At 38.4% G+C, this 27,863-nt stretch overlaps 2 protein-coding genes across 4 annotated transcripts in view; one reads left to right on the top strand and one right to left on the bottom strand.

The window, feature by feature from the left end:
• Window positions 1-347: 347 nt before the first annotated feature.
• LOC108690972 (mediator of RNA polymerase II transcription subunit 13) overlaps window positions 348-27,863 on the bottom strand; it is a 34,427-nt gene continuing 6,911 nt past the window's right edge. The window contains exons 2-17 of one of the 3 annotated variants that reach the window (XM_018198538.1): window positions 16,270-16,615; window positions 12,560-12,728; window positions 11,959-12,104; window positions 11,406-11,844; window positions 9,957-10,106; window positions 8,146-8,716; window positions 7,489-7,695; window positions 5,613-7,373; window positions 4,746-5,088; window positions 4,342-4,652; window positions 4,015-4,206; window positions 3,555-3,866; window positions 2,493-2,831; window positions 2,117-2,398; window positions 1,771-2,042; window positions 348-1,681 (exon numbers count right to left, since the gene is read on the bottom strand). In XM_018198538.1, the coding sequence (XP_018054027.1) occupies window positions 1,549-1,681; window positions 1,771-2,042; window positions 2,117-2,398; window positions 2,493-2,831; window positions 3,555-3,866; window positions 4,015-4,206; window positions 4,342-4,652; window positions 4,746-5,088; window positions 5,613-7,373; window positions 7,489-7,695; window positions 8,146-8,716; window positions 9,957-10,106; window positions 11,406-11,844; window positions 11,959-12,104; window positions 12,560-12,728; window positions 16,270-16,615 (5,973 nt within the window). In that variant the 3' untranslated portion in view covers window positions 348-1,548. Of the gene's footprint in view, window positions 1,682-1,770; window positions 2,043-2,116; window positions 2,399-2,492; window positions 2,832-3,554; window positions 3,867-4,014; window positions 4,207-4,341; window positions 4,653-4,745; window positions 5,089-5,612; window positions 7,374-7,488; window positions 7,696-8,145; window positions 8,720-9,956; window positions 10,107-11,405; window positions 11,845-11,958; window positions 12,105-12,559; window positions 12,729-16,269; window positions 16,616-27,863 lie in introns of all 3 variants that reach the window. The other 2 variants (XM_018198539.1, XM_018198540.1) reach the window with 2 other exon arrangements.
• Window positions 21,611-27,863, top strand: part of LOC108690978 (39S ribosomal protein L50, mitochondrial) — a 17,589-nt gene continuing 11,336 nt past the window's right edge. The window contains exon 1 of the mRNA XM_018198551.1: window positions 21,611-21,731. Coding sequence (XP_018054040.1) covers window positions 21,649-21,731 — 83 coding nt within the window. The 5' untranslated portion in view covers window positions 21,611-21,648. The remainder of the gene's footprint in view (window positions 21,732-27,863) is intronic.

Genomic DNA, 27,863 nt, shown 5'->3' with positions numbered 1-27,863 from the left:
AAAACATCTTTTCTACTGTGCTTGCGAGACAATTTTTCGGGCGCTACAAATACAAGAGAAAAATCACATATGTAATTATATATATACACATAAAACTGTATTTCGTAATATTAATATAATAATGGTAATAATAATTTTAATAATAATAATAATCCCAATAATGACGTACTACCCAGTAATAAATACTATAGATACAGAGTGAGTGTGGGTGTGAGTAAATTAACCAATTAATTAGGGAGTTAGGGGTTCTATGTACAAGTCATATTTGTACTATGCGACTGACGCAATTGGCCACCATGGCTCCACTCAGACGCGCCCCACAATTTCTCTCTTCGTGTCTTTTCTTCTTTTTTTTGCATTCAAATTTAAATTGGAGGAAAACAATCTCTGCATAACTGGCTCTCATTCTCTCGCTTATTCTTTTCTCTCTCTTTCTCTCCTTTTCTTTCATTCTCGCGGTATTTCCCTCTTTCATTCTCAATTATCTAATCTCGGCGATGTCTCACTTCATAAATTATTTAAAAACAATATTTTACACTATAATGTATGTATAATATATAGAGGTCACCTAATCCGAATAAAATTTGTCAAACAGCATCGAAAAATTGCGCTAACGGGTCCAGGAAACATGATAACAGCGACCCAGTGCCGCGCGAGCATAATATAATATTATAATCGTCATACTTATCTCACACCAGGGGCTTATACGAGGCATCGCTTATAAAAAAGAAGTCCACCTCTCTTTTTTTTTATATCATCTATATAAAATTAAAAAACAACGTAATATCATTTATATTACTTCGTCGTCATTAATAATAAAAGCTTTGTACAAAATTTAATTTACAATTAAAAACTTTTGGTTACGTAATTTTTCTAGAGATTCTGATTTGTAATTCAACTATCTATCGATAGAGAGGCAATCGAAAATCATTTTCTTATTATGCACTCTCTTTTTCATCTTTTCTTTCTCTCTTTCACTCACTCGTTCGTTCACACACTTTCTCTATTTCTTTCGCACTTTTCTTTCGCTATACTTCTCTTTCATCCTCATTCTTTCCTGCCCTATCTTTCTTCCTTTCTCACAGTATCTTTCATCATTCGCATCTTCGCTTCTACCGTTCGCAAAGTCTCACATTTGCTTTCGCTGGTAATGGTCGTATTGGATGCGCAGTTCATTTTTTTCCTTACGAAATACGAGATACGATCATAAACACAAAGTACAATCTATTTCGCCTGTTATAATAGAAAAATGGTAGAGAGCCGCTGTTCGTTCTCATCGAGTTTTGCATTTTTAGCCTTTGCATTTTCATTGCGCTAACTTGTGTATTAATTAGAGTCCGAGTAAAAAAAGCTCGGTTCTCTTTACATATAGTCGAGAAGGATCGTACTCTGTACCTAGACAATCTCTTTCTCTCTAAGTACCTAACTAATGTAGTATAGGTAAAGGGCATAGGAAATCAGTTGCTCTCGTAAAGCCCCAAGTGACGGTACAATAAGGAGTGCGTGAGAGAGGTGCATATACTGCACTACAACGGGAGAGGGTGTGGGTCAGACGAGAGCTGCCGTCGCATGGTAGAGATGCATGAGCGCCTGTACGTGCACTGGTAAGCAGGACAGTCGGTCCTTGGTGTTCGCATCCAGTGCAAGCCACGACAGTGCGTTGTACCCTTCTAACACGTACCTGTCAATCACGTAAATTGCACATAATATAAATTTCGCGCAACAAATATCTAAAAAGCAAAAATCACGAACATCATCGCAAATACAAACCTGAGCACGTCAGTGGTATACTGCGAGTCCAATGGATGAGCAGTAGGTGCGTTTTGTTGCTGAAGTAAATCATCGCTGTTCTGTTGTATTGCGGGACTGTGCAGGTGTAATGCGTTCTTCAGGAATACCGGGCAAACGTTTTCGAGATGTGGACAAGCTGCCCAAAACCATGGTGGCATTCGTCCCGTTGGCGCAGTTGATACTAAGTAACCAAGAGCGAGTGGTTGTTGTAGAAGCGTACCAACTTCTTCTGCTTGCTCAGTCGTCGCTATCTGCGAATAAATTTGCATGTAATTTCACATGGATACAATATAGTCGCAGACTTAGTTTAAAACACAAAACTTACTCTTGGCGTGTTGCTGCACGGAAATGGACTGCCAGGCCCATCGTGATTGCCCAAGCCTGATCCACCGCCATCTCCTCCATGCGGTGAACCTTCAGGACGGTGCGGACTTCCGCTTGGACTTTGCCCACCGCCTGCGCCCGGCTCAGGCCAAACATTGAAAATATCGTTGAAGTCACCCATTCCCTCCATACCTTCCGGCATATCATCATTTAGAGCGGAAAATAATTCGTCATCTCCTAACTCGGGTACGTTGTGTTGCTCTTGAAATGCGGTTTGCGACGACTAAAATATTAAAACAACAACAACAGGATTTAGACTAATTATATTCAATAAATAATCTAATTAAGCTTATGTATATATAATTAAACTTTCTTACCTGAGTGGTAGCGGATGTAGGGAAAACAAGTATATGAGTACATGTGACATCTTGAGGTGTGGATAACTGGCAGTTTACAGATGCCTGACTAAATCTTTCATCGGGAGTGAATTGATCGGCCATTAATCTCAGAGTGGAATCTGGCTCGAGTGAGACTAAACACGCACTGAGTACGCAAGGTGCCGCCGAGGGATATAAGAGACTACACTGTCCGCATATCTCTTTCAGATGCTTTGAAGCTTTCAGAAGCGCTTTTCTAGAAAGTAACCAACTCCATCCTTTCAATTCGCCATGTCCAATGCGTCCTATTCGACCGACGACCAGTCTCCATGGTTGTACCTGCAACAAAAATAAATAATTGAACGATATAAAAAACAGAAATAATATTTATAAAATGAATAATATTTAATGATAAAGAACAAATGTTTTTAACAAAAATAAAAATTATCAATGAGAATTTGAATTGTGATTTTTCATGTCATTTATAATATCAAGTATTCTATCATCAAAAAATTAATAGGAAAAAATATCAATTTGCATATTTTGGAATTCCCTTTTAATAAGAGGATGGTATCGGAATATACATAAAAAACAACACCGTGGTCTGAATAAACACAAAGTAATACTGTTCGATTACCTGATATTTATCCCGATAATTATCTTTCTGTCTTTAGCCATTTGTTCCCCTCTTAAGTTTCTGATTCTAACTCCCCTCCTTTAATGCTTGCCCCACCACACTTTCTAACATAATCAACCATTCCATACTATTGTTCTACAGTTAATTCCTTGTTAACATGTTAACGATGCGTATAGGTTTGCAACTGATATATATTTTTATTTTTGAAGTTTTGTAATAGAGATATGATTAATATATAATTTAAAATTATTAACGATATACTGAGGATGATCTGATATAAAGATCGAAATGTTTGTTTTTTCAGATGAGAAAAATTATTATAAATATTGTTTTTGAAAAAACTTTGCGTTGGCTCTCATATTCTTTATTAAATACTGTTGGTTTATTCTATTAATGATTTTAATTTATGTAAAATTTTTACTTACACCTTGGGACATTACACTCAATATAAAGTCCATAAGCTTTTGAAGGCCAATACGCCTAGCTGAAGCGCGCTTTCTTCTTTTCCTGTTAGGTATGTCGATGTTAATGGTAGCAGTTTCGAAAATTTCGCCCCTATCGTCCGTTGCGGCCGCCAACAGCCAAGACTGATCCTCGCTCAAACAGTAACTCAGATAGAGCACCGCGCATTCTTCGGGTCTTGGCATGCCAAATGATTCGGGAGCTTCACTCTTCGCCCGCAATGGTGCTAATACGAAGGCCGGTGCGTAGAGACGATAAGGTGCTCTATTTCGTTCCTGATGCAGAGAATATTACTAAATGAGTAAAAATGATTTATATATAGCATGGATTTTAATCTCACATCGCAGTGCACAAACGGAACTTTCGGCAATCCTCAATCATATGGTAAGCATTAATTTATAGTAATGGAACATGGAGCCTTACATCTTTACTTTTGAGGAAGATGTCTGCAGCGGCGGCAGTACCGAAACCAGTAAGGCTTTTCACCGTAGAATTATGATTTAATAATCGACGTCCTTGCAAGAAGACATTTAACGCCAAGGCTCTCATCTCATCTTGAATCTTTCGCCTTTCTCGAGCTCGACCCAATTCCATTATGCTTTCCAAGGATATTATCTAAAAGCAAAAATTGTTAGAATGCCATAAAAACAACTTAAAATACTGATCAGCTGAGTTTAAAATTATTAACTCCTCATCAAGATCCTAAAATTATTAACTCCTCATCACATCAAGATGCTTAGAATTTATTACCTGAACGTGAATATTTGATCTCATATTTTCAGGCATGCTATTGATCGCAGAAGAGTAAGCTCTGAGTAGAGCTAGAATAGCAAGCCGACGTCGATCAGGATCCTCGGTACCGCCTAACGAAAAAGGTTCAACAAAGTAAACAACGATGGCTGGAGGTTCGATTTCTTCCTCGTCCGGACCTGTGGTCGTAGTAATCGGCGTTGTGTTGCTTGTAGGTTGCGATGTCGGTGTCGTATTACCGGTTATATTAGTAGTAGTCTGATTCGTTGCTGTGCTCGAGGAGGGAGTCTCGCTCCTCGGATTTTCCCCTTCTGTAAAAGGTAAAGAATCTCGTTAGACTCAACTCCAGAGACAATATATCGTTAAAACCGTATCATTAAAATGCGATCATCGATAAGACGTACCAACAGATTCAGGTTTAGTTGATAATACATCGGGTGTAGCTGGCATTGTATCAGGAACGGGAATTATTGTGGATTGCTGTTGCTGCTGTTTGTTGGCTTGTTGAGAATCACCAGGATCCAATAAACTACGATCTTGTATGACCTGCGTCAAATATGGAGCCAATCGATGATTACACACTTGGGCATACAATCTCAATAGTTCGCCTATATGATTCTCTCCCAAAAACTTGAACCAATCATCCATCGGTTGCTTCGCCAGTTTCTGCACAGTCGACTTCCCAACGCGCAGAATTCCATCGCGTAGTTGTTTCGAGATTGGCGTGTGTCTTCCTAACCGGCAAATCTGCGACGAGTTAAAAATATTGACATCTCGAACTTTAATATTTCTTATTGCAGGCGAAATTAAGCGAACTGCGAAAAAACTGGATATAATAACAATACAGAAAAGGATCAATTTTAAAATGTAGTTTTTCAAATACATTTTAGAAAAAAATTTCAATTATCTACGTAGTATGTGTACACACACACACACACACACACACACACACACACACACACACACACACACACACACACACACACACAATATTTTGCAATAAAAATTCAAAGATCCAAAAATTACTCTTTTTTTGTTTACTGCTATTAATATTGATAAATAAATTTAATAAAATAAAATTTATTTATCAATATTAATAGCAATACTATTGTTCTTTGAAGAATCGTAATGAAAAGACAAAGATCGATGAAGCTTCTATGTAATGGTTTTTTCACATCATATTAAATATAAATCTTGTTATTGTGAGAAAAAAGAAATGTATAAGATTTGAAAACATTAAAATTGTAAGACAAAATAATTCTTGCACTTACCTCATACGTGCAGGAAAGTTCTCGGAAAAATGATTTCACTCTACTGACAATACAATCACTGTCAGGTGCGACGACCACATAGGCGACGTCTCTATGTCCGGCAAACGGTTCTAAAGACAGTTTTTCCCAGAAGCAGACCGCGTACGGTGACAATGACAACCAATCACGATCATATCCGACGACTAGAGCAGGTATTGGTTGTGGCTCACAACGATCGTCAGTGCCGCGACCGGCTAAACGATGGAATTGTCGCCACGTGAGCGGTCCGGTGACAGTATACGGCGCTTCCCACATGCGCGTCGTACACTTCTTCTGCACAGCATCCTGGAGCAGCGGCTGTAGCGATCTCATCATTCGCACGATATCACCGCTACATTGGGGACCTCGTGCTCTGAGAAATACCCACCGATGCACGCCATTTACACGCGCCGCCCTCTCGTTATGCGCGCCGTCGAGCTTGCCTTGATCGAGCGCGGCGACGCATACCTCATTGCCATCATTGAACTCTAGAGTGTTCACTGTTGGCGTCAAAGTCGGATAGCTTTTCACGGTGGCGCATATCCTGGCCGCTCTATACAAACTGCTGGCAGAACTTTGAACGATCAGGCATTGCTCGCGTAATAATTCGAGAACATTTGGTGGTATCGTGTCGAGACCTTCGGGGGCCGCTTTCGCTCCGGGGCATGCGACCGCAGTAAGCGACCCCTTTTTCTTCTCCGCCGGATCTTCGGCGACGCCCGTGATCTCCATTTCATCTTCATAGAACAGACCTGCTCGATGCGCGAGCCGTCGATTCACTACGGCGCTGAAGCCACAACTACATCTGATTTGATCGTCGTCTTGGAAGAGCGCAGAACCCACCCACGAATTGCTGAGATAAACGCCCGCATCAGCGCCTTTGATATTGCCTACAACCTTGGGCCCAGCATTGCACACACACAGACTGCAACTGTCGAAATTATGATCACGGAAGATATTGAGTGCGGTGTCACCCAGAAGAATATTCACTACGAGGGAATTTGATTCGGGTGCGCGAGCGGGTCCCGGCGTATCCGCCTCGATGCTATTGAGATTTTTATTGAGATATGAAGAAGTAGTGGATGTGGCTGGGCTGGGTTGATCGTATGGGGGTGGTGGTGGCCTACCAGGCAGAGTGTTTGAACGATAAGGTGGCGCCGGACTTTGTGGACAAGGTTGCTGTTGTTGTTGTTGCTGTTGTTGCTGTTGTTGTTGCTGCTGTTGCTGCTGCTGTTGCACTGATCCGGGCCTGGTTGGTGGAAGAGGTTTGTCCGCCTGATTGGTGGAAGCAGAATTGCACTGCCAGGAAGGTCTGTACACGCAGTGCGATGGCAGTGTGATGGATGGCAGAGATTGGCTAGGCAGATTCGTGAGAGGTGCGTACTTGGAAGAACCGACCATCTTGCTGATGGCCGCCGGCTTGAACACGTATGACCAATCGTCAATTGGCTCTTCTTGTGGAGAACCCATATTAGGATAGATGTCGGGCAGGTGTCTGAGCGGTCGCGAAGGCATCAGCAGCTCAGTCTGGTCCATGAGAGGGTCACTTAGTTGGCAAGGCGAAGCAACAGGATTATGCTCTAGAGAAGGAGGAGTTGGAAACATCTTGGATAATTCTTCTGGTCGTAAAACTGTGACTCCTCGATTGTTATTCTTATTTGCACCGTCCACCCTCGTCTCTTCGTGCAATCCACCAGATTTATTCGAGCCTGGTGGTGTTTGTATTTGTAGTTGATTCAGATTCTGTGAACATAAAGGCATCCTATCTCTATCCGATCTTCGAGGACTCTAATTTCTCTTGTGTCCTTGTGCCATGTACAGAATTATATCAGTTATTTTAAAATAAATTCGAACTTACCGTTTCATCGCTGGAAGTATCAGGATCGGAATTGTCGAATATTTGATCTAAATCCTTATAGGAAGGCTGAAGACCCTCGCTGGTGAAAAGAGATCCTGGTTTAGAAGGATCATCCCTTTGTCGTCTGAGACCATCGACATTTGTGCCATTTTCCTCGCCTGTCGCATCAAACTCGTATGGATCTGTTCTTCTTCCGATACATTCGCCCTGATATCACAAAACATACTTTATCGTTAATGCGTTTAATAATGCAAATGAAGAAAGATATTAGACATTTATGTTGGAATTGAAAATAGCTAAGACTATTTTTGTAATCTTATCGCAAATAAAGTTAATAATTTTCAATTAAATACTGAAATGTTTTTTATTCAAGTTTTCGAATAAAAAATTTTTTGTGTATATACTAATCGTATTTTATTTTTTTTTGCTCTGAAAATATGAGACAAACCGTATTAATTTTATAAACTTCCAGTTTCTAAATTTTATGAATTATATAAAATTTCACTAAATAAGATTCTAAAAGGCATCTAAGAGGAAATCATCTTTCTATAATTTGATAAAATCTGAGTATTTTTGTAGCAAATATATATTTAAAAATATGTTAAGTGATTTAATTTATCTTAATTATTTTTTTTGTCAATGATAAATATCACTTACAACTGCGACAGGTTCTTGTTTAATTTCCAGCTTAGGAGCTTGAGATTGGAGCGTTTGAGAGTTCATTGGTGGGTACAGAACGTTGCTCCGATTAGTCGGCGGGGCGCTGATGTTCATGGATTTAAAACGCTTCACAGGATGATTCAGCCAAGCTTCCTGGAGCGAATAATCGTAGAGCCAGGATAGCGGTTGCTCATCTTCCAAGAGAGCACCTTCGTACTCTCGAGATATCAAGATTGGTCGTTTTAGTACCGGTCCAGGAACCGACGGACTGTGCACCTGGTTGTTGCACGCGGAAGAAATGGACTTGGGCCCTTGCGACGGAGTTAGGGGTAGGGCAGTGTTTGTGTGACTTGGTGGAGGTTGCGGGCTGAGAGTCGGCATCGTAGGCTCCGCGGGCGGGACCGACGCCGGCTCGGAGTGTGGAGTCAGGAGGGGCGATGGTGCCGGAGAACCTGGTGAGCCAACCGACGGCACCGGTAAACAATCTCCTCCCGTTGGTGGTCCGCGCGAGTAGGAAGGTGGACCGCCCGGTGGTGTACTAGGTGCTTCCGTTCTACTCAGTACCGACCTACTCAATTTTTAAACATATTGATTACGGATATATTCAACAATTTTTGTTAGAGTTGTAAAAAGAAAATGAGTTTAGTATCCATATCCAAGAACATGAAAAAGCATTGAATAGTCAATTCTGATGTAGGAAAGATCAATCCAAAATGGCAAACAATATTTTTCAGAACTAGATTGTTACAATGTTAGACTAGATTTTTTAGATTACAGTATTTCCTACATCATGATTATTTCAATATATCGTGATATATTTAAAAATAATTTAGCTTTACATTAGAACAGCATATACATTTTCGTTAATTTTTCTCAACATATTAATAATGTTATTAAAGTAATAACTTGTGTAACTAAGACGATGAATTGTTTGAGAAAAAGCGTATGTTGCGCTTGTCAAAACATAAAATATGAAGTGTATGAATATGCACAGAAGCCTGTTAGATGGATGTAAAAACGATAATTCATAAGGTAAAATAAATATTGGAAATATCGAACAATATCTACATGCAAAGCATATACCATTTTCTATATTACATGTAACACAAGCTAATTAAATAACTGAAAAGGAAGATATATGCTAAAGTGTACTACCAATCATGTGTAAAGCTCAGATCCCGTCTGCTACCGAATCTCATGCGTATGAAAATATTTTTAAGTCGACAGATTATATGTGAAAATTTCATAAACTATTTTGTTTTTTGTTTTTTATAAGCGAGATATAGTATATAAAAATAATTCGCTAAGGGAATATATTATTGGTATAAACTTGTTATTCGTTGATTAAATACATGTCTGTACTCACTACATTGTATTAGTACATGTAAAAAATTGACCTTATACCATAGGATTCACGTAATATTGACATTAGAAAGTCCCATTTACCCACTGAAAAATTCTAAGTATATCGTTATACCATTAAATGATATTTGCAGTTTTATACCGTCTCAAGTATAAGAATATTAGTCTTCCGTTCATCTTTCTTCATCCGCGACTCGATCGCGTTTAAAAAGACACATGCCTCGCACCTTTGTACAGTTAAAATAAAATCTGATTAATACGTTATATTGTGCGTCAAATTATTTGAATATACATGATGGAGCTGCAAAAGCGATGATGCATGTGAAGAGTTATGGGGGATCATTATGATCATACGTAAAACTGGCGTTATTGCGATGATTGATTAAGAGAAATTATGAAGATGATCTCTTTCTCCCTTTGTATTTGGGGGCCTAGAAATTACCCACCTGGGGGCATTAGCAGGGACAGAGGGACAAGCGTCCCACTGAGTGGTAGACCGTCGGTGAAACGGTACGACCCTCCGTCCACCTTTATCTACCCTCTCCCTCTGAACCTGAGAGGAGGCCAGGCTCTTCCAACCCCCGGGGGTCGTATACCTGCAACCGATGCATTTAACATCTCGTTTCCTTGCGAACGCATCTCTCTATTATTTTACCTTACAGAATCCTGAAGCAACAACTCATATATCAACTTTGTGAAATTGCAAAAAGATTAGCTTAAAATATGGCATACTTGTAACGATTTCTATTGTATTATTTTGATAAATATCTAATCATATACTTTAAGAAAATGATTCAATAAATAAAATACTAAATGTTTTGCTTGCAAATTAACAATTCTTTTAAGATAATTTGAATTATCTATTTGAATTATTTCACAGTAATCCTACTATTAATATTTCTTCTTATATTTTAATAATCATTTTTATTAATAAATATTACATTGTTTTAATCAAGTTTTGAACACCTTATTGAAATTATTGATATGAAATGACATTATGATCATTTGTTTTTTTTTAATTAATGGCCACAAAAATAACGTTTGCATACCTAAGTATTTTTTGGCAACCTCATAATTCTTCAATATGAGAGTTCAGCAACATATTTAAATGTCAAGGAAGAATTAGCTAAAATTGTATTTACGGTATGTTATTTTAAGCTAATCTTCATTGATTTATATAAACGTAAAAAAATTGTATTTTTTTCTATTCAAATATAACATACTTCAGGTCTCTTTAGCTTTTGATTGGATTTTGTATGTCATTAATATACGGTCCTAAACATACTTATGATTTTTTATAGAAGCTCAAATGCAATACATAATAATTACAATCTTTTCGTTATAGTTAACAATTTATGCATTTTTGGATAAAAATTATAAATAAGTACTTAATTTAATTTGCTTTATAACTTTATAAATACATTGCTAAATATAACTTTATAAATACATTAACAAATTCGTCATTAAGAATTGCTTTTGAGCTATCTTTTCAAAGACTAAATTTCCATGCACACATTACAACAGCCATCACATATTTACTACTTATCTATAATAATTTGGATATTCTACGATTCTATTATTTTGTGCTATTACATGCAATGGCAGAAACCAATATGATGGCAAATATTACTAACATTATTCAACGACGCAATATATAGTAAAATTAAATGTTTACTATTGTATTCAATTATAAAAAAGATCATATATAATTTTGACTTTGGTCTGCTATTGAATTAATTAAAGCAATTTAATGATAAATTTATTAAAAGTTACATATAGTAAACAATTAATTTTTTATACTTGAAATCTAAGAAACAGGAATCTAAAGACAGTGTCTTGCACAATGCAATAAAGTCGAAATAAAAAAAAGAAGCATAAATTTCCGCTGTTCTTACTTCGAACATGAACAGGTACAGGAAGACTTTTGCGTCGGTTCCACGAACGTCCAGGTTCCAGGTTCCGTGGAAGATTCTGTCTTGGAAGTAGACACTGGTGAACTCAAAGTACATTCTGCCCACACGCGTTCCGGTAATTCGGTAGCTGCGCTCAGTTCCTGTTGCGTTAAAAGGGGTCGCTCACAAGTGACGGGACTGCTTGGAGGCGAGAGAGGAGTTTCGGATGGCATATCATCCATATCCGTAACCAAGACGTAACAAGAAGGATAACGCATGCGCACGCCACCGACGAGGACTTCCACGAGGGGTGGAAGCCCGGTCTCCGGATTACTGCCGGTACTGATTGGATAAAAATGTTTCCATTCTTCGAGAAGTTGACTGTCCATACGACTCACCTGACCCGTTAATGTGCCTGCTAGTCCATAAGGGGCTAGGATCACTGTGGAATAAATCAAGAAATATATATAATACATTGACATTAATAATGAATCAATATTTCATCGTGTCAACTGTACTTATAAATTTTTCTGTCTACATAGCAAGCGATACTTACCCTTAACACCGGATTGGGAGGTCTGAGTACGTTGTAGACATGTCTTTGTGAGATGTCGCACCGCAGGATGCTGCCTGACGTCCACACTTGCGCACACAGTACTTTCTCCGTGAACGAAAAATGCAAATGAGAACGACAGATGGCTGCTGCAAATATAAATAAAAGATTTAAAGATTTGTCAATCTGTAATTTGCAAAAGTACTGTGTACTTTATATACTTAATCCATACTCTTTATCACATTAAATTAGACATATATGTACGCCTTATTCACGTATTTGTGCGTCATTTACATCCACATTAAACATTTACAAATATTAAATTATCAGATATAGTTCCAAGATCCGAGCATTCATTTCATAATGAACATTTATGTACTTCTTTTATGAAATATTTAGATATAATATATATACATTCTGAAAACGTTATTGTACATTTTAAGTATGTGTCTAATTTTTACGATAAGACACACATGATACTGAATGTTCTTAAAATAATTTATTCTCAAAATGAAATAAAATAAAATCATATCATTACTTTTGAAAAATATTTTATAAAATTGCAGAACTCAATAACACATATTGTTATTAAACAAGCATTTACCTGCTACAACGGTGTTTCTCGTAGCCATTGTAAGGTTGCACAAACCACTTTCCTAAGCGAACGAAATCACGGGATAACAAACACCGTTCAATCAAGTTATGCAGAGCCTTGAAAAGAAGTGACCGGCATTCGTACGACAATCCGCTTTCCCAAGAACCCTGCTCGCTTTCTGTAAATGACAGTAAATAGTAAAATCGTGAACGAAGTTGTTGGCGCATCGATCTAGTTATAACATTCCTCCTTGTACAATGAACGACGTGAAGGAACTAGAATACTCTAATGTGCGCTACGTATGGACGATCGATTTCTAAAAATACGCGGAAATAATGGTTACACGTTGCTACTACTGCTCCAATTAAGCGAGAAGAAACGATATGTCTTCTTTTGACTCTGGCAAGAAATATACATATAATTTTCGCTCGGTATCGTATATATTTCAATAGTCGCGCTGTACAATGGAGCAGGTAAGTACGCTCTTATTTGCGGAGCACCCAATCTGGCGGAATTTAACGTGAAAGTAATGCGATTCGCGTGTAAAATCACAGCGACGTCAAGAGAGCGTTTCATGGAAGGTAGAGAAGAAGTTGGCCGAGAAAACAGAAAAGTTCTAGAATCTCAAGTCGCGCGCGCGCGTGCTCGAACCAGCTTTCCCCTGATTTTGTTCTCACGCGAACAAGTACGCTTCAAAGTGCGAAGAGGTGCGTAGGATCTGCGAACTCGCTTTGGAACGCGCGCAAGCGCGATATTATGTACATTTCGTTCTGTGATTTCAACTCATGATTGTTGAAAGGTATATCTCGCAAGCAAACGCTTTCCTCCAACTGCAACTATATACAAAAATAAATGAACACCGAGGCATAATTATTTAACGAAAGAAATCAATAATAAATCTCGTGTAATTAAATACACCTTTTATAATAACACACAGTTGCAGTAATGTTGAGAATCACTGGGTGAGAGAACACGTGTTCTGTCGATCGATATGACCGGAGCCTGAGGGAGTTGCATCTCTCATGGACCACTAGCCGCGGTGGTCTCACTGCAGCCTGCGTCTCCCAAAATCCGAACGTTATCGGGAAACTATTCGCGATAATCGTACATAAAACTGACAATGAAATATATTATTATAAATATATTATATATTATTCTTAAAAAGTAGAGCGCACTCGGCTTGACTGTGTTGTAGTTGTTACTGTTTACTTCAATATTAATTATCGCACGTATCTGACGACATAAAAGAAAAATGATAATGATACATTTATCCGTTCCATGCTTTTAAACTGATAATATCAAAATATTCTCTCCTAACAAAGAAAAGAAAGGAGATCGATATCCGATAAGAGCGAAGAGGCGCGTCTTATCTCAATTCTTCGAATGATCAACGGTTTTTTTTTAGTCGCTAAACTGTCGCGATTGTCACCGTCGCAGCGGTAGGCCATGTTGGTCGTTTTCAATCTTAACGGTTCAACGTGCGGTCGGCCACAGTTTCGCAATTGGTGCACTCTCCGGCAGAGTAGCGCGGCGCGGTGCGATGCACAACACAGCAGATCTATACGTTGCGCGCTGCAACGAGTTGCAGACAAGTGCATGGTTCAGCGACCCCGCCGGTCGAGAAACGCCACCGGCCGGGCCTCGGTCCAGCACGGCTCGAACACTGGTCCGTTGCACGACAACGTTACTGCACACTTCTCAAAGGCGGGATAATCGTCATCGTAGTCATTGGAGATTGAGTAGTGAAATCTGAGCGTTAAAAGAACGATAGAAAACGTAATCCATCGGATAACTTGGGATCCTTAAAGACACTATCGATATTTTGTGCGATTGTGAATTCTGGTAGATTTAAATCTATAAAAAAGTAAAGTACAATTCGATTTCTATAAAGTTCTATAAGTAAAAACTTATTGAAGCTTTAAGTATATCAGAATTTTTTCAAATTTTTATGTGATCTGGAACAAAAAAAATTTTGCTTCGTTTCTCAAAGATTTTTATTACTACAGAATTAAGATTCCATAGAATTGAAATCCCATGTCGCTGGCGAAGTATTAAGGATGAGTAAATCAAATTTGATAACTCTCTCTTTCTCTCTGAGCTTCGTGGTCTAATCTACCATTCCCGAGAATATTCAATTGCGATTGATTAATTTATTCATTGCTCGAAGCTTCAGTTTTGGAGAGAATATTTTACTGATCGTTTACTGAATATATAAAAAAAATTTATTTCGTACGATTTTATGCTTCGAGTAATGTAACTCGATATATCTACGGTGAGAGAAAACGAAAGCTTCAATTTGTTAAATCGACCGGTCACGGTTGAGCATATTCCTTGACCTAATCTAATCTCGAGAATTATAACTAGCCGGTTCGCTACCACTTTAAAAGTTTCGTCGCGTGTCTTCGGCACGCAGGTATCCTCAAACAAAACTGGCTCGGCTTGCTTGTCCGAGTTTTTATCAAAATGATCATAGAGAAATCATAGAAATTTACGATACTGGTCGTTTATTCTCCTCATATTTGATGTGATCGATCAATTTTTTAACTTAAGGCTTCATTTTACGGTCTTAAAATCTCATTGTAAACGTCGCTTAAAACAGGCAGAATCATTTGATGGCCCGAAAGGAGATACACAGTTGAGTGATAATTTGATGTGTGATTCACGTGCTAACGCGTTTATACACGTCGCTGCTTATCGCAACGATCTAAAGACTAAGAGAGTTTCACTTTTAATCGTATTCCTTTTTTCTCTCCTTGTGATTTTAACGTTGCCTCGGTCGGCTATATCGTCAGAACGTTGTATATGTACAGACTATAGATCTTGTGTATAGTACAAGATTTTTGCGCGTCAAGTGCTTCTGCAAATCCGTTAACGCAACGTGGTCCCTTCGTGTCTCTTACGTGTGTCGAAACTTCCTCTTGGAAAGTACGTAATAAAAGTTAGCTTAGTCACGGTCTCCTTGTTGACGTTAGGTAAAACACCACACAACGGTATATAAACATCACGTAATTGCTACTTCCAGTCCGGCGTACACAATATACCGTACATCGCGCCTACATAAATATTACACATCGAGATTATCACTTGGCCATGTATTGAGCAAATAACACGGATCATCTTCATGTGAACAATTTTGATCCTCGATTATTATGCGATTTGCTGTTTTTAGACCTTCCTATAAGAATCTGGACAAGAGTCGTAGTTTTATATGCTGAATAGTAGTTTTAATAAAAATCTACGAAAAAGAAGGACATATATTTATTATTCCTTTCTTTTTTCCACTCTATTCTATCTCTTTGTTATTTATTTCTCTCTCTCAGGAATTGTTGAAATATGGTGAATCCATCAAAGAAACTTTCTCATGTTCAGATTCTTGTCAAAAAGTCTTTAGCCGCTTTCTTTCAGAAAGATATAATAACTTTTGATTGAGGTAACGTAGCCTGTTCTTTTTAAGGAAACATAATAAAAACACAAATGTTGTTTTATTTTTATTATTCATTAAATGCCAAGAAGGATAGATAGAAATGGCATTAGAATCGTGTCGGTACTGTCTTCTAAAAAAAAAAAAAAAAGGAATTCTATAATAATCGAACGTTTTTATATAATTCACGTAACGAGTTTCGCAAAATAAATTCTTCTTTACATTCCTCATCTCTTGGTCTATAATCTCCAAATTCGACTTGGTGCGTTTCCAGTTTCCGCGGTGAAGATATACTCACCGCAAGCGATGAGCTCCGGTGATACCAGGCCGGAGAGATCAGGTTCCTCGCCGTACCAGAAGATCCAGAGCTCCTTGGCGGCGGTGAGAGAGAGCGGCGGGGGCGCGGGCGAGGGCGCGATGCCCAGGTCGAAGATGCCAGCCCCGGGCGCCGAAGTGGCGGTGGCGGCCGCCGCCGGGCCGGAGGTGGCCGGCGTGGCGGCCACTCGTCGCCATACGCACAGAATGTCACCAGCTAAACATCGCGAGAAACTCGACAGCACCGGGTCCTCGAGGGGCGTGCCGCCGAAGCCACCGGCCACCTCGCCCCACACGAGTTTCCTCCATTTAATACCGCAGAGGGATGTCTGTCAAACAATAGCGACAATTAGTGATCAAAGGGTTAATCGATGGTGAGGTGGGATATCTCGTTAGGGATTTACGAGGGTCATGATTTTCATCGGAAATTAGAACACGCGTTCTGCCCGGAGAATCCCCCTCATCATGAATACACGCGGGATTTGCGCGATAACGCTGTAATAAAAAAAAAAAATAAAATAAAATAAAATAAATAAATAAAAGCAGAACCGTGACTGGCGAATTTACTGCAGTAACACACATGCTTGTTTTTCCGATATCGAAAATAGGGGTTTTCCATTTAGAAATTCCTTTGCAATCATGCATCATACGTAATCGCGATAAGCGGCTTTGGGATTCCGACGTTGGTTTGTCCCTTATTTTCAAAAAATGTTTAAAATCTTGCTTATAAATTACTCATTTGATAAATTAAACAAATAAATTATTTGTAAAAATGCAAAAATTACATTTACTACTTTCGAGTTTATTTTTTTATTCAGTAATGTTGAACGCATGAATGCAACTGTAAATCTAGTAATAATGAAAAAAAGTGAGTGATATCAAACGGGATTGCTCGAATCTAACGGCTGTTAAAAATCATCAACGTTCCGTTAGTTCACCGTTGCTGTTTAATTCGCAATAATAAGGTATCTAGTTTTCTAGATCTCTAGAAGATAATCGATCAGATTTGCCAGCAAAATATCAACAATAAGCCGTAAACAATCCAATGAAAATGTACACGCTCTTACCGAACAAAAGATAACATTGGCCGTGAACGAACGGTCGGCGGCAATAACGTCTTCGCGAACGGAGACGTTAAATCGCAAGGTAATAAATTATCCTTTGAGCGCGGCGAAACGTGCATTACCCAGTAAAATAGACATATACAGGGAGTGCGGCGCGCGGCTCGCCGAGAAAGCGACATCGGGTCGGTCCTTGACCTTACGGCACAGTGTCTCTATTTGTCACGCGACGTGACAAGCCGCTAATTTATTCAAACGCATATTATCGCATACAATCGTACCATGAAACGTTTTCAACAAAACAGGCATGCGCAATCGACTCGCTAATCGCTCGATTGATTAATTGCATTTCGACCATTCCTGCCTGAGACGCATTACTTCCCATTCATTGGTGCATTTTGAACCAAGCCTAATGCTCGTTACTTTTCACTAATACTAGTTTAACTTTATATAATGTTGGTTCAATTAATTCCTTATTTTTTTCTAGTTCTAAGAATTAGAAAAAGATGAAGCGTAAGTTAAACTGTGATAATCTATACTAATAGAAACGGGTATATAAATCTGGATATAGAGTCACTGAGAAAAATGTTTTGTTTGTATCAACAAGAACTACAAACAAAATAATTCTGATAATATAAATAAGAATTCTGGTTATCTTAATTGAAATTCTGATTATCTCGAATAGAATATTTAATTAGCCAGTTAATGCAACAAAATTGTAGAATTCTTATTGTAACTGTTTCTTAGTTCCTCACTAGATTTAAATATCACAACAATTGGAAAGCCACTTTTTTTTGATAAACAGCCATTTTAATATTCTGCTAAATCACCCAACTTGATTGATGTATCATGATAACAATAGGAAAAAACATCTCTATGAAAATTTTTTATATATTTCGAAATTATAGCAATCGAGATAAAGTTAATTGCTATTTGATGATAGATAATTCATCAGATAATAATCATTTCTTTCCTCGTCAAGGACATTTGATATCTGAAATTTTAAACTTCATCACGTATTTTCTAATATCGAACAGGCTTTTCGGAATTTAGAAATTCCTATGTTGCAAAAAACTTTCTCTCTGACCTTGCTTTTGTATCTCAAGCTTCGATTCCACGTTTTCTTCTAAGAAATATCTATTGAAATTTTAATCTTCTAAAAGTCCGTTTTTCTTTTTGACACATATCATCGATGTTTCATTTTTAATATAACTATGTCTTGAAGTATATTAAAGCAGACCGAAATATATAGTTATTGATGCTTATTAACTATATGTCGTGATTCAATATCAGAAAGCTTCTCTCTTCTCTTACCATTTTTTCTGTCAACATTGGAAATTATTATTGGTTATTTAAATTTTTTTAAGTTAATATTTCTTGTATGTAAAAGATATTTTTTGTATGTTTTCGATAATTATATTCTTTATACTGAATGATTGGTTTTTTTTCACTTTTTTTATTTTCATGTAATTTAGTCGTTTGGTCTTTTTAGTAAGTAAGAAATGTACTAACGTAAGTGTACTCACTATACTTTTTTTAGTGTTAATTACTAATAAAAAAATACAACAAAGAAGCATATAATTATCGACGAGTTCAAAGATCTTTTTAGATCAAAAATAAGGCAGCATCGAGCGCTTCGCGTAAGGTCAACGTCAAAATCGTCAAGATCTCGCGTGCGCGGGGCCCTCGCCCGTATCCGTTCATTGCATTGACGGAAAATGTCCTATCTCCGTTAACGAGAGAGAGTCCATTCACCCCAGATTTGGTATCTTCATCGCACCTGATTCCGCGCGCGCTTCCCAGCCGCGCCGCGTCGCGCCGCGCGCCGCCCGCGCCGGTCCCTCGACGATTAGGGACGGGGTGTCCCGCCGCGCGGTCAACGGCGAGTCATCGACGCGCGCGTTACGGGAGTCGATCGTGTACCGAACGCGTGCGCGGCGCACTTCACGCCGTCTCGCTCCGAAGTATGTGCGTGCGCGCGCACGCGCGCGTGCATGCTCTCTCTCATGAACTCTGATTGACAATGCAATGAGCGACGCGCGCGTATAAACAATGCGCGCTTAAGCTTTAAGCGATGATTTACGCCAGATTTCAGAGGGAAGATTCTATTTGCTCTGTCCATTTTTATTAAACTATTTCTATTTCAAACTTCGGAGAAATATTTTATCTATTTATTTCTCTCTATAATTAAAAAATTGTATTTTTATAATTTTCCTCGCGATATATTTCGATAGACTTCTAGTCTCATATGTATTTAATATAAATGTGTATTTCTGATTCTTCAAATCTTTTGTCAAATTTCCATGGGAATGGGATGAAAGTATGTTAAAAACATTCTGGTCGTTGTTTATTATTGCTAACGCAAAGATTCTTCAAATCGTGCGTACAATTGACGCCGATTATTGGATGAAAATTATCGAGAATCTTCTCGTTTTATTGAAATTATTCGCGATATATACAATAGTACTTAACTGCCAGAATGAAGCATGCAGGAATTGCGAATTGTGCCTTCGCGTCTAACCAGTAGGCATTCCAGAGGATAATGGCAGATACCGTGTGACGCCATTGCCGATGCATTCGGGGGGCTCCGGCAACTTTGAGGGAATCCGTGAGAACTGCGCACGCGCGCACAGTCGCATAGTGGGCGCGCGTCTATCGTCCAATCGGCGCCGGGCGTCTCCTTACGTCAGAGAACCAGCTGACATAATCAGAACGATTCAAATGTGTATACAACCACCGCGCAGGCAGGTAATAAGGTCTTGGCACCTTCGGGGATCTCCCGATCGCGCGAATTACGTCAGAAGGATCTGAAGTTGGCCGCGTCAAGACTCGGATAAAACAAAAATCCGCTTCACCCATAATATTCCTTCTATATACAAGATAAAATAATTTCCTTCACAAAATTTATTTTAAGATTAAAATAAATCCTTTTAATCGTTTTCGAACACAACCATTCGATCTTTTTTTAATTAGCTTATATAATAGAATAATCGGCAAATAGATCTTGTTTTTAATTTTGAAAGCCAGTTTTAAAGAGGTTATTTTTTTTTTGAAAAACATATCCAGATAAGCGCGTGTACATATCGATTTCTCTCTAAACTGAAGGGATGTCAGCGCTCTCTGCATTGACCCGGTCATGTATTTTCGCCATAGTGGCGGATGGCAAGTTTTGTCGAAATGCTGCAATCGATCGATAGGAATTTTCCCCAAAGATCGAGGGCATCGCCTTCAGAATATGGCGCTTACTCAGTGACCAGGTCAGGATTCGTTATCGATTGATACGAGATAGCTCTCACGGCGTCATATCTCCATCTTTCTCTTGATATATAGAATCATAACAAACGCTGAATCCTATAACAATTCGAGGATTGGCACAAAAAAATTTTCAAGACTTTGAAACGAGAATCTCGGCAACTTTTCGTGTTATCTCATTCCATCGCGGTAAGAGAGAAGCGTCATCTCTTTCTCGAGAGTGCGTGATACGCGGTGGTCGAGTCTCGTGGAGGCGTAACGATCGGTCGATAACGTTCCGCGCCTTCCACGGAGAGGACGAGCGGCACATCGCACACTGTCGGAAGGTAGGGACACCATGCGTGTAGTGGCGCCTATCACATGCCAGTGCAGTGCGATTATGTTTGGCCTCTCTTGTTTTGCACACACACACACACACACACACACACACACACACACACACACACACACCACGCACGCACGCACGCGCGCGCGCACATTTAATGTGTACATTTTCCTTTATTATTTTTTTGTAATATTTCTTTTACTGCTTTGTACTGCCTTTACGCTCATTATAATGTTTTAACACTGAAGAGTGCATAATAAAAAAGCTATTTATATATCTCTTTCTCTTTCCTGCGTTCTCTTCTTCACGGAAGATATGTATTACATCGTGCAACGGCGAGATAAAATATTCGCGCACCAATCGCTCGAATGTTGATGAGGGAGAGAGAGAGAGAGAGAGAGAGCGAGTAACCAAAGGCGCCCGCCGTAACGCTACGGGGCTGTCAAGCTCGCTGATCAATACAAGCAAGGCGACGTGCAAGGCCGCCCGCGTGGGCTCGCGCGTTCGACTCGACTCGGGGAACCCCCATATCCCCTCGAACCATCCGTCCACGCGCGCCGCTGCGTCTCTCCCTCTCCCTCTCTCTCTCTCTCTCTCTCTCTCTCTCTCTCTCTCTCTCTCTCTCTCTGCCATCGGACGGCTTGCCTCCTTCTCCTTCTTCGTCTCCCCCTCCTCCTCCAATCGGCTGTACCTTTTTCTCGCGCGACCACGAGAGATCCGGCCGATGGTCGATGTGTCGCGCGAAGTTCGCATTCTAGACGACTGTTATGGTAATCCTCCAGCGGTTCAGGGATACAATGAAAATTTGTAAGTGTAAAACGTGGAATTTGTAAACGATCTTTCAAGCGTTTGATATTTGTGAAGGTATATACCGCGCGAAATACGATATAATATAGCGTCATTGCTGAAACATTTATATGAAATCGTCTACGAGAAACGACGAGCTAACTATTAATCGCACGAGGTAATGCTAAACGTTACGAAGATGATCGTGACAGCATAGCAATTTATACGCCGATATCAAACCGCAATGCCACCCGAGCAGAAAATTTATAGGTATCATCGTCAGTATCGTGACCAGTGATAAGCATGAATGTGTGGGAAAAAAATAAAAAGAAGAAGAATCATGTATTCAGTGTGCGCAAAGACGCGCCGCGCGGGGTCAGTCACGATTAAAATATCAATGTGGCATATCATCAATGCGGGGTATCCCGCATTCTATTTTTATTGCGCTGCAATGTATTTACGGTACCAGAGAGCATTCCCGCCTGCTATAGGTTCCCATTTCTGTCACTGCCCTCCTTACGCCCGTCGCCGTTAAAGCCGCACGAACGTTACGTCGCGTGCGTGTGCGTAACGAGGTAAAATTCTCTCGCGAATGAACGAGCCGAGAGCCGCTCGCTCGAAAGTAGATTCACGGATCCTCGCCTTGTAATCGCCTTAGTCGAGAGAGCTTGCCTCTGCTACGGTAGATTCCTACAGCTTGACGTTCTCCATGTTTATACAAGGTGTCCTGCACACAGCTGCGCTTGTGTCTATTTTACAATAGGATCGTAACTAGTAAAGGCCGGAACACAGACCTTTGCTCAACACATAATGCATAAAGTAGAAAAAAATTAACCAGAGTCTTTTATTCTATAGAAAGGAAGGAAATGCAAGACTTTGATCAATTTATTTTCTTTTGCGTTATGCAAGATTCTTCTGCACTCTCGCCTTAAGTCTTGAGAAATTTACTTGATCACAGTCAAAGAAAAATAATCGACTATTGGTTAATTTCTTACGGCCCTATTGTGGTAGGCACTAGAAAGATCCTCGAAATCTGGACGTTTTTATACAATTGGCGTAAGCTCGTTCCGCCAAAGCGCGTCGATTTCATTCAGCGTCGAGCGTTCCGTTTCCGAGCTTCAATTCAAATCTCAATCCTATATCAGTTACTGTGAGACACCCCGTGTACCACGGCGTGTAGGACGTGCCGCGAGATAGAAGGCGCGTTAACATTGAAAATGCGTTGAGTATACCTGCGATGCGTTGCGTTGCGTTGCATCGCGACGCGGTGCATCGCTGATGCCGATTCGCACAACTGACCGCTTGAGATTAACCGGTGAGATTCTCCGCGAGCAAGAGACGCTCTTCTATCGCATGTGTAGACTTATTCGTTCGTGCGTAAACCTTTTTTCTTCCTTTTTTTTTTATCGCGTCGTTCGAGCAAGGCTTTATAACGTAACTCGACTGTTCTTCCGCGAAGGCGAGAAAGAGAGAGAGAGGGAGAGAGAGGCTCTCGAAGAGGAAATTGAAAGCGAGGGCATGGCTTAGTGAGTTTGCTTATCGTGTACGCGATTTTTTTTTCTCGTCGGCATTAGTTGCCGTGATACGGAGCAGATATTTTAAAAATCAACGCAAAAGAATCTTTCCTTCCCTGAGTTATCTTCAAAATAGTCTTAGGTCAGAATTCATATTTTAGTCCGTTCTTATTTTAAGACTGTCTTAAGTAATGTCTTAAGATGTCATGACATTTTGAGATTCTATTTAAGACAATTAAATATAAGAATTGATTATGAATATCGGCCTTAAAGTGTTATTTCAGTGTTATGAGACGTTGAAGTTGAAAAGATTAGTATGATCACATGGTCTGAATTTTGACAACCTCTGATACTGGAAGTTGAATCTGATTTAAGATATTAAATGCTACATACATGACGCTACATCTTTTTGCATTTTCATTTTCTATCGCCATCATATCTCTACAATCTACAACAATGACATAACTCAGAAATGATCATTTTTTAATTGCTTAAAAATAGAACTTTATAAAAAAGATTAAAAAAAAAAAGAAAAAAAGAAAAAAGGGGAATACTTTAAAAGAATATACTTTTAATTTTCTATCATCAGTTACTATCAAAATTGTATTTTCAAGTTAATATTACAAAATTTTAATTCAAAATATTCAAACATTTTTTGAAAAAAACCTTGTTTTTCAATTTATGTCACTGTTGCAGCAAGTGAACGATATAACTTATTTTGGCGCAGAAAATGAGCGTCGAGCATCAGTATAGAAAGGCGTCTTGCTGCGAGTTGCGTTTGAGTTTTCGGAAAGGCGCAATGTTAACGAGCGTGACAGGAACTGCGTTTCGAAGTAATGGTGCGATTATTAGGTGTAGTGAAGCGTAACGATTATGCTGGTACATACAAACAAATCGCTAAGTAAACTTTGGACTAGTGAAGGCCAGGATAAGCGGAGTGAAGTTGTAGCGGATGATCTCTTCAACTAAGAAGAAATCGTTGATGTTGTAATTACGGATTTCGTTACATTTGCTTATTTAGCGTTCGTTCAATGTATATCTTTTCGCTTTTATTTTTATCAGGAATTTTGTAAAATTTTCTGAATGATTCTATCTCCCTTTTCTGTGCCGAAACTAAGGGAAATAGATACTTTTTTTCATTATTCTGTAAAAAAAAGATGATAGAGTTGTATGTTTAATGTAAGTGTTGCTCGAACCTCTCCCAGATTTGCTGTTCTGACACAGCAACATTTCGATATTTCCTCTGAACATTCTATAAGTATCGATTAATATTTATTAGAATTAATGTAACTTTGAAACTACGTTTTTCGCTTGAAGTGTATGTACTGCATATACTGCATACGTATGCAACTATGTATACATAACGCATATTTATTTATAAACGCTAGCAAACTCGTTTGCAAATTGTTTACGAAATTATTGTTGTAAAATCACTAAAACCTTGCAAGCGCCGAAACATTTTATATGCTTGACGGGAAACTCGACTTTTAAATGTACGTCATTGACTATCTCGAAATGTATTGATAAAGTACATTTAAAGTTTTATAGTCCTCATGAATCGTCCTCAAACATTTTAAAAACAAATGCATTCCTAATTCAATGCGAGTTTCCATCAATGTAGATTAACTTTAATCGATTCAATTTATTCTTCATTTTTTTTCTAGTTCTAAGAAATAAAATCGAGATTAAAGTTAATCTACATTGATGGAAACGGACCTAAATCATCAAAAAATCCGCGAATTGAAAGGGTGCTTAGTGAGAGACACCTTGTATATAAACCGTTCGTTTCCTAATCGGTCACAATATCCTCGCACTCAGTCTATTTTTAAGTCGCCGGGATCGAAGGAAGAAGAAAAGGATGCAGCAAAGAGAAGGAGACGAAGGAGACGTAGAAGGAGAAAGAGAGGAGAAAGAAGTTTCGAACCTGAGAGACGACAGGCGAGCAACGACGAGAGTCCGTTGTTGTCTCAGAGGGGGGGAATTAGCTAGGACACAGAGCCCTCCTCGTCGCGTGTTCCTCCCTCTCGTTTCTCTGCTTCTCCCCATCCCGCCAAATCACAGCGGATAGTTTAAAATTCGCCTTCGACAATCGCCTTTGTGCTTCGGAACCGTACCGGTCGATTCCACCGGCATATTTTCCTCAGAAACCGTACACAGTAACGGAATCGCACCCGCCGTCTGCCTTTCATCTCGCGGTGGAACCGCTGCCTCTTTCGGATTCGCGCCCCTCTCAGCGAATATAGACTCGCCGTCGCTCGATATTTCTCCCATAATACTTCCGTCTCTTCCCCTTAATTATCCTTAAGACGGTTAATCACCGTCAACGGTGAAAACGTTTGGCCTGAATCTGTCGACATGCGCAATCTACGAACGCATAAAGGATTTTGATATCAAACGTGATTTCTGAAAAAAACTCCGAGTAACACCGCAACGGATACGGTAAAAGGTGCTAAAATATTTAAAAAATTTAGTTAGATTTGAAAATAATTTGTTAAACCATCAAAATAATTACGTGCGGTGAGAAAAATTTCTGGTTGAAAATGAACGAATCAGAATTTTATGGTTATTGGTGCTTTGCAGCAAGAGACACAGTGTAACACAGTGATCATTTCATTTAAGGTGGTTTTTTTAATAAAGTGCCAAAAATTTGGGGTGTCTCACGAAGACTCACCTAACATTACAAATATCTGCATAATTTGGATGAAATATTGAAACTACGTGTATATCTTAATGAAATAGTATGTAACATAAAATAGTAAATCAAAAGCTGCATCTTCATTGAATGAAAACAAGATGAAATAATGTTTACTTTTTGAGGTTAAATTTATATGCAAGTTTATCCACGTAAATATCTTTCCAGAATGGCCGTTGATCTGTTACTTTTTTGTGATCATTAAAATCGTAATTTTTAAAACTATTATAATCTCGTTTTTAAGAAAAGTCTATGGTAAGATTTGTATGCAGTTAATCAAAGAAGCATTTGCGAGTCTTATATATCATTAAGTTACACGTGAAAGATTATATTTTTAACATCTTTTCTCTCTTATTTCATCGTTAATCTACCGTAGAATTTTGCACACTCAATTTCAGTACTTCAACTTAATTATATAAAAAAATTAGGCATTTCTATGGTAACTCGATTTATTAAAAAATCGCTTTAACAAATTTGCTTTGGCAAACAATAAGAATGCAATGATTCATTTCATGATGGAAACTCTAAATAATCTAATTAATATAACCAGATGTCCAATTATGATGATCGAAATTTTAATTGATATGATCAAAACTTAACAGAAAAATATATGTAACGCATGTTACTTGTACGCAAGTAATAATTATTTGTTTCAAGTATTTCGAAAGTTCATATCCGCAAATCTATCATTATAAACATCATCATTCAAACTATATTTTGAATCCTAAGCTTAATTAATACTTCAATCAAGATTATTAAATTAAATTTGATTTGCTTATTATATAAAATCGTATCTTCTATCAACTTTACAATTTTTCAAATGAAAATAAATTTTTGTTTTAAGTAAATATAATAATGAGTTTTCTAAAATTTATAATATTTTAAGATTATTATCAAAGATATGCTTTATTAGAGATAACTACTTAATTGTTAAAAAGAAAGAAATAAATTGAGTAATCACTTTTTTTTAGCAATAAAATAATTTTTTCTGTATGTATAGATTAACTCATTTTTAATTCATTTTTTAGAAATTTTTTTCTCAAACAATGCAAGTTTGATTTTAGCAATTAATTTGCGTCATATATAACTATTTTAATAATCCAAAATTATTTTCAAATCTGTATCTATATATAACTAAATTTTTACTCCAGCAAAAAAATTTTTAGATATTTCGTTTTTTCCATATAAATAAGATGTATATCTCGGTCCCATGTGTATAGTAGTAAAGATAAAATCCGATCAGACCTGAGTGAGATTAACCGTTGATGTTTCAATAACTAAATACAATAAAGAAGAAATGTACAACTATCATCGAATCAGGGTGCACGATGCATAAAGAGCCTCCTTAAAACACATCTTTATCCGAGCGTATTGGGAACGAGAGGATGATTGAGCACTTCTGAATCTCATTACGGCAATGTCAATAGCAAGTCACTCATGAATAAGAAGCTCGTATTTGGACACCCGGTATGAGCGAGCTGCAATCGATTGCAAAACTTTATTACAAAAAGAGGTGTCGAAAAATTCAGAGAACCGCATGGTTTCATCTTGCTATTTCAAAAACAATGATAAATGAGCATCGTTTCAATGTCCTTTGCAAATTTGTACATTTCGCAAAAATATAATTAATTTTATTATTAATCATGTCATCGTCATGTCCACAAAATCAATTACATCGTGTGTCGCATTATCATAAATTTGCACGCTTTTTGCTTAAAGGTTGTTCCGCCTATCAACAAATAAAACAAGCATGTATTTTTTAACAATACGGTAACGAGAGGATATAAAGAGAGAACGACATAAAAGCAAAGCGAAACTCGATACGGTGTTCCGTGTTCCGTGAGGCTCTTCCATAGTTGTAACCCGCGTCCTCGCAAGAGTCGGTGCAAGGCTTTCACCTAGGTTGGGCGGGGGACCCCGTTCGCGGCTTCCCCTACTGTCTCTCTC

The sequence above is a fragment of the Atta colombica genome, unplaced genomic scaffold, assembly GCF_001594045.1.
Source record: "Atta colombica isolate Treedump-2 unplaced genomic scaffold, Acol1.0 scaffold38, whole genome shotgun sequence".
NCBI lineage: Eukaryota > Metazoa > Arthropoda > Insecta > Hymenoptera > Formicidae > Atta > Atta colombica.
Note: the sequence above shows the minus strand (reverse complement) of the source record. Positions and strands in the feature narration are given on the sequence as shown.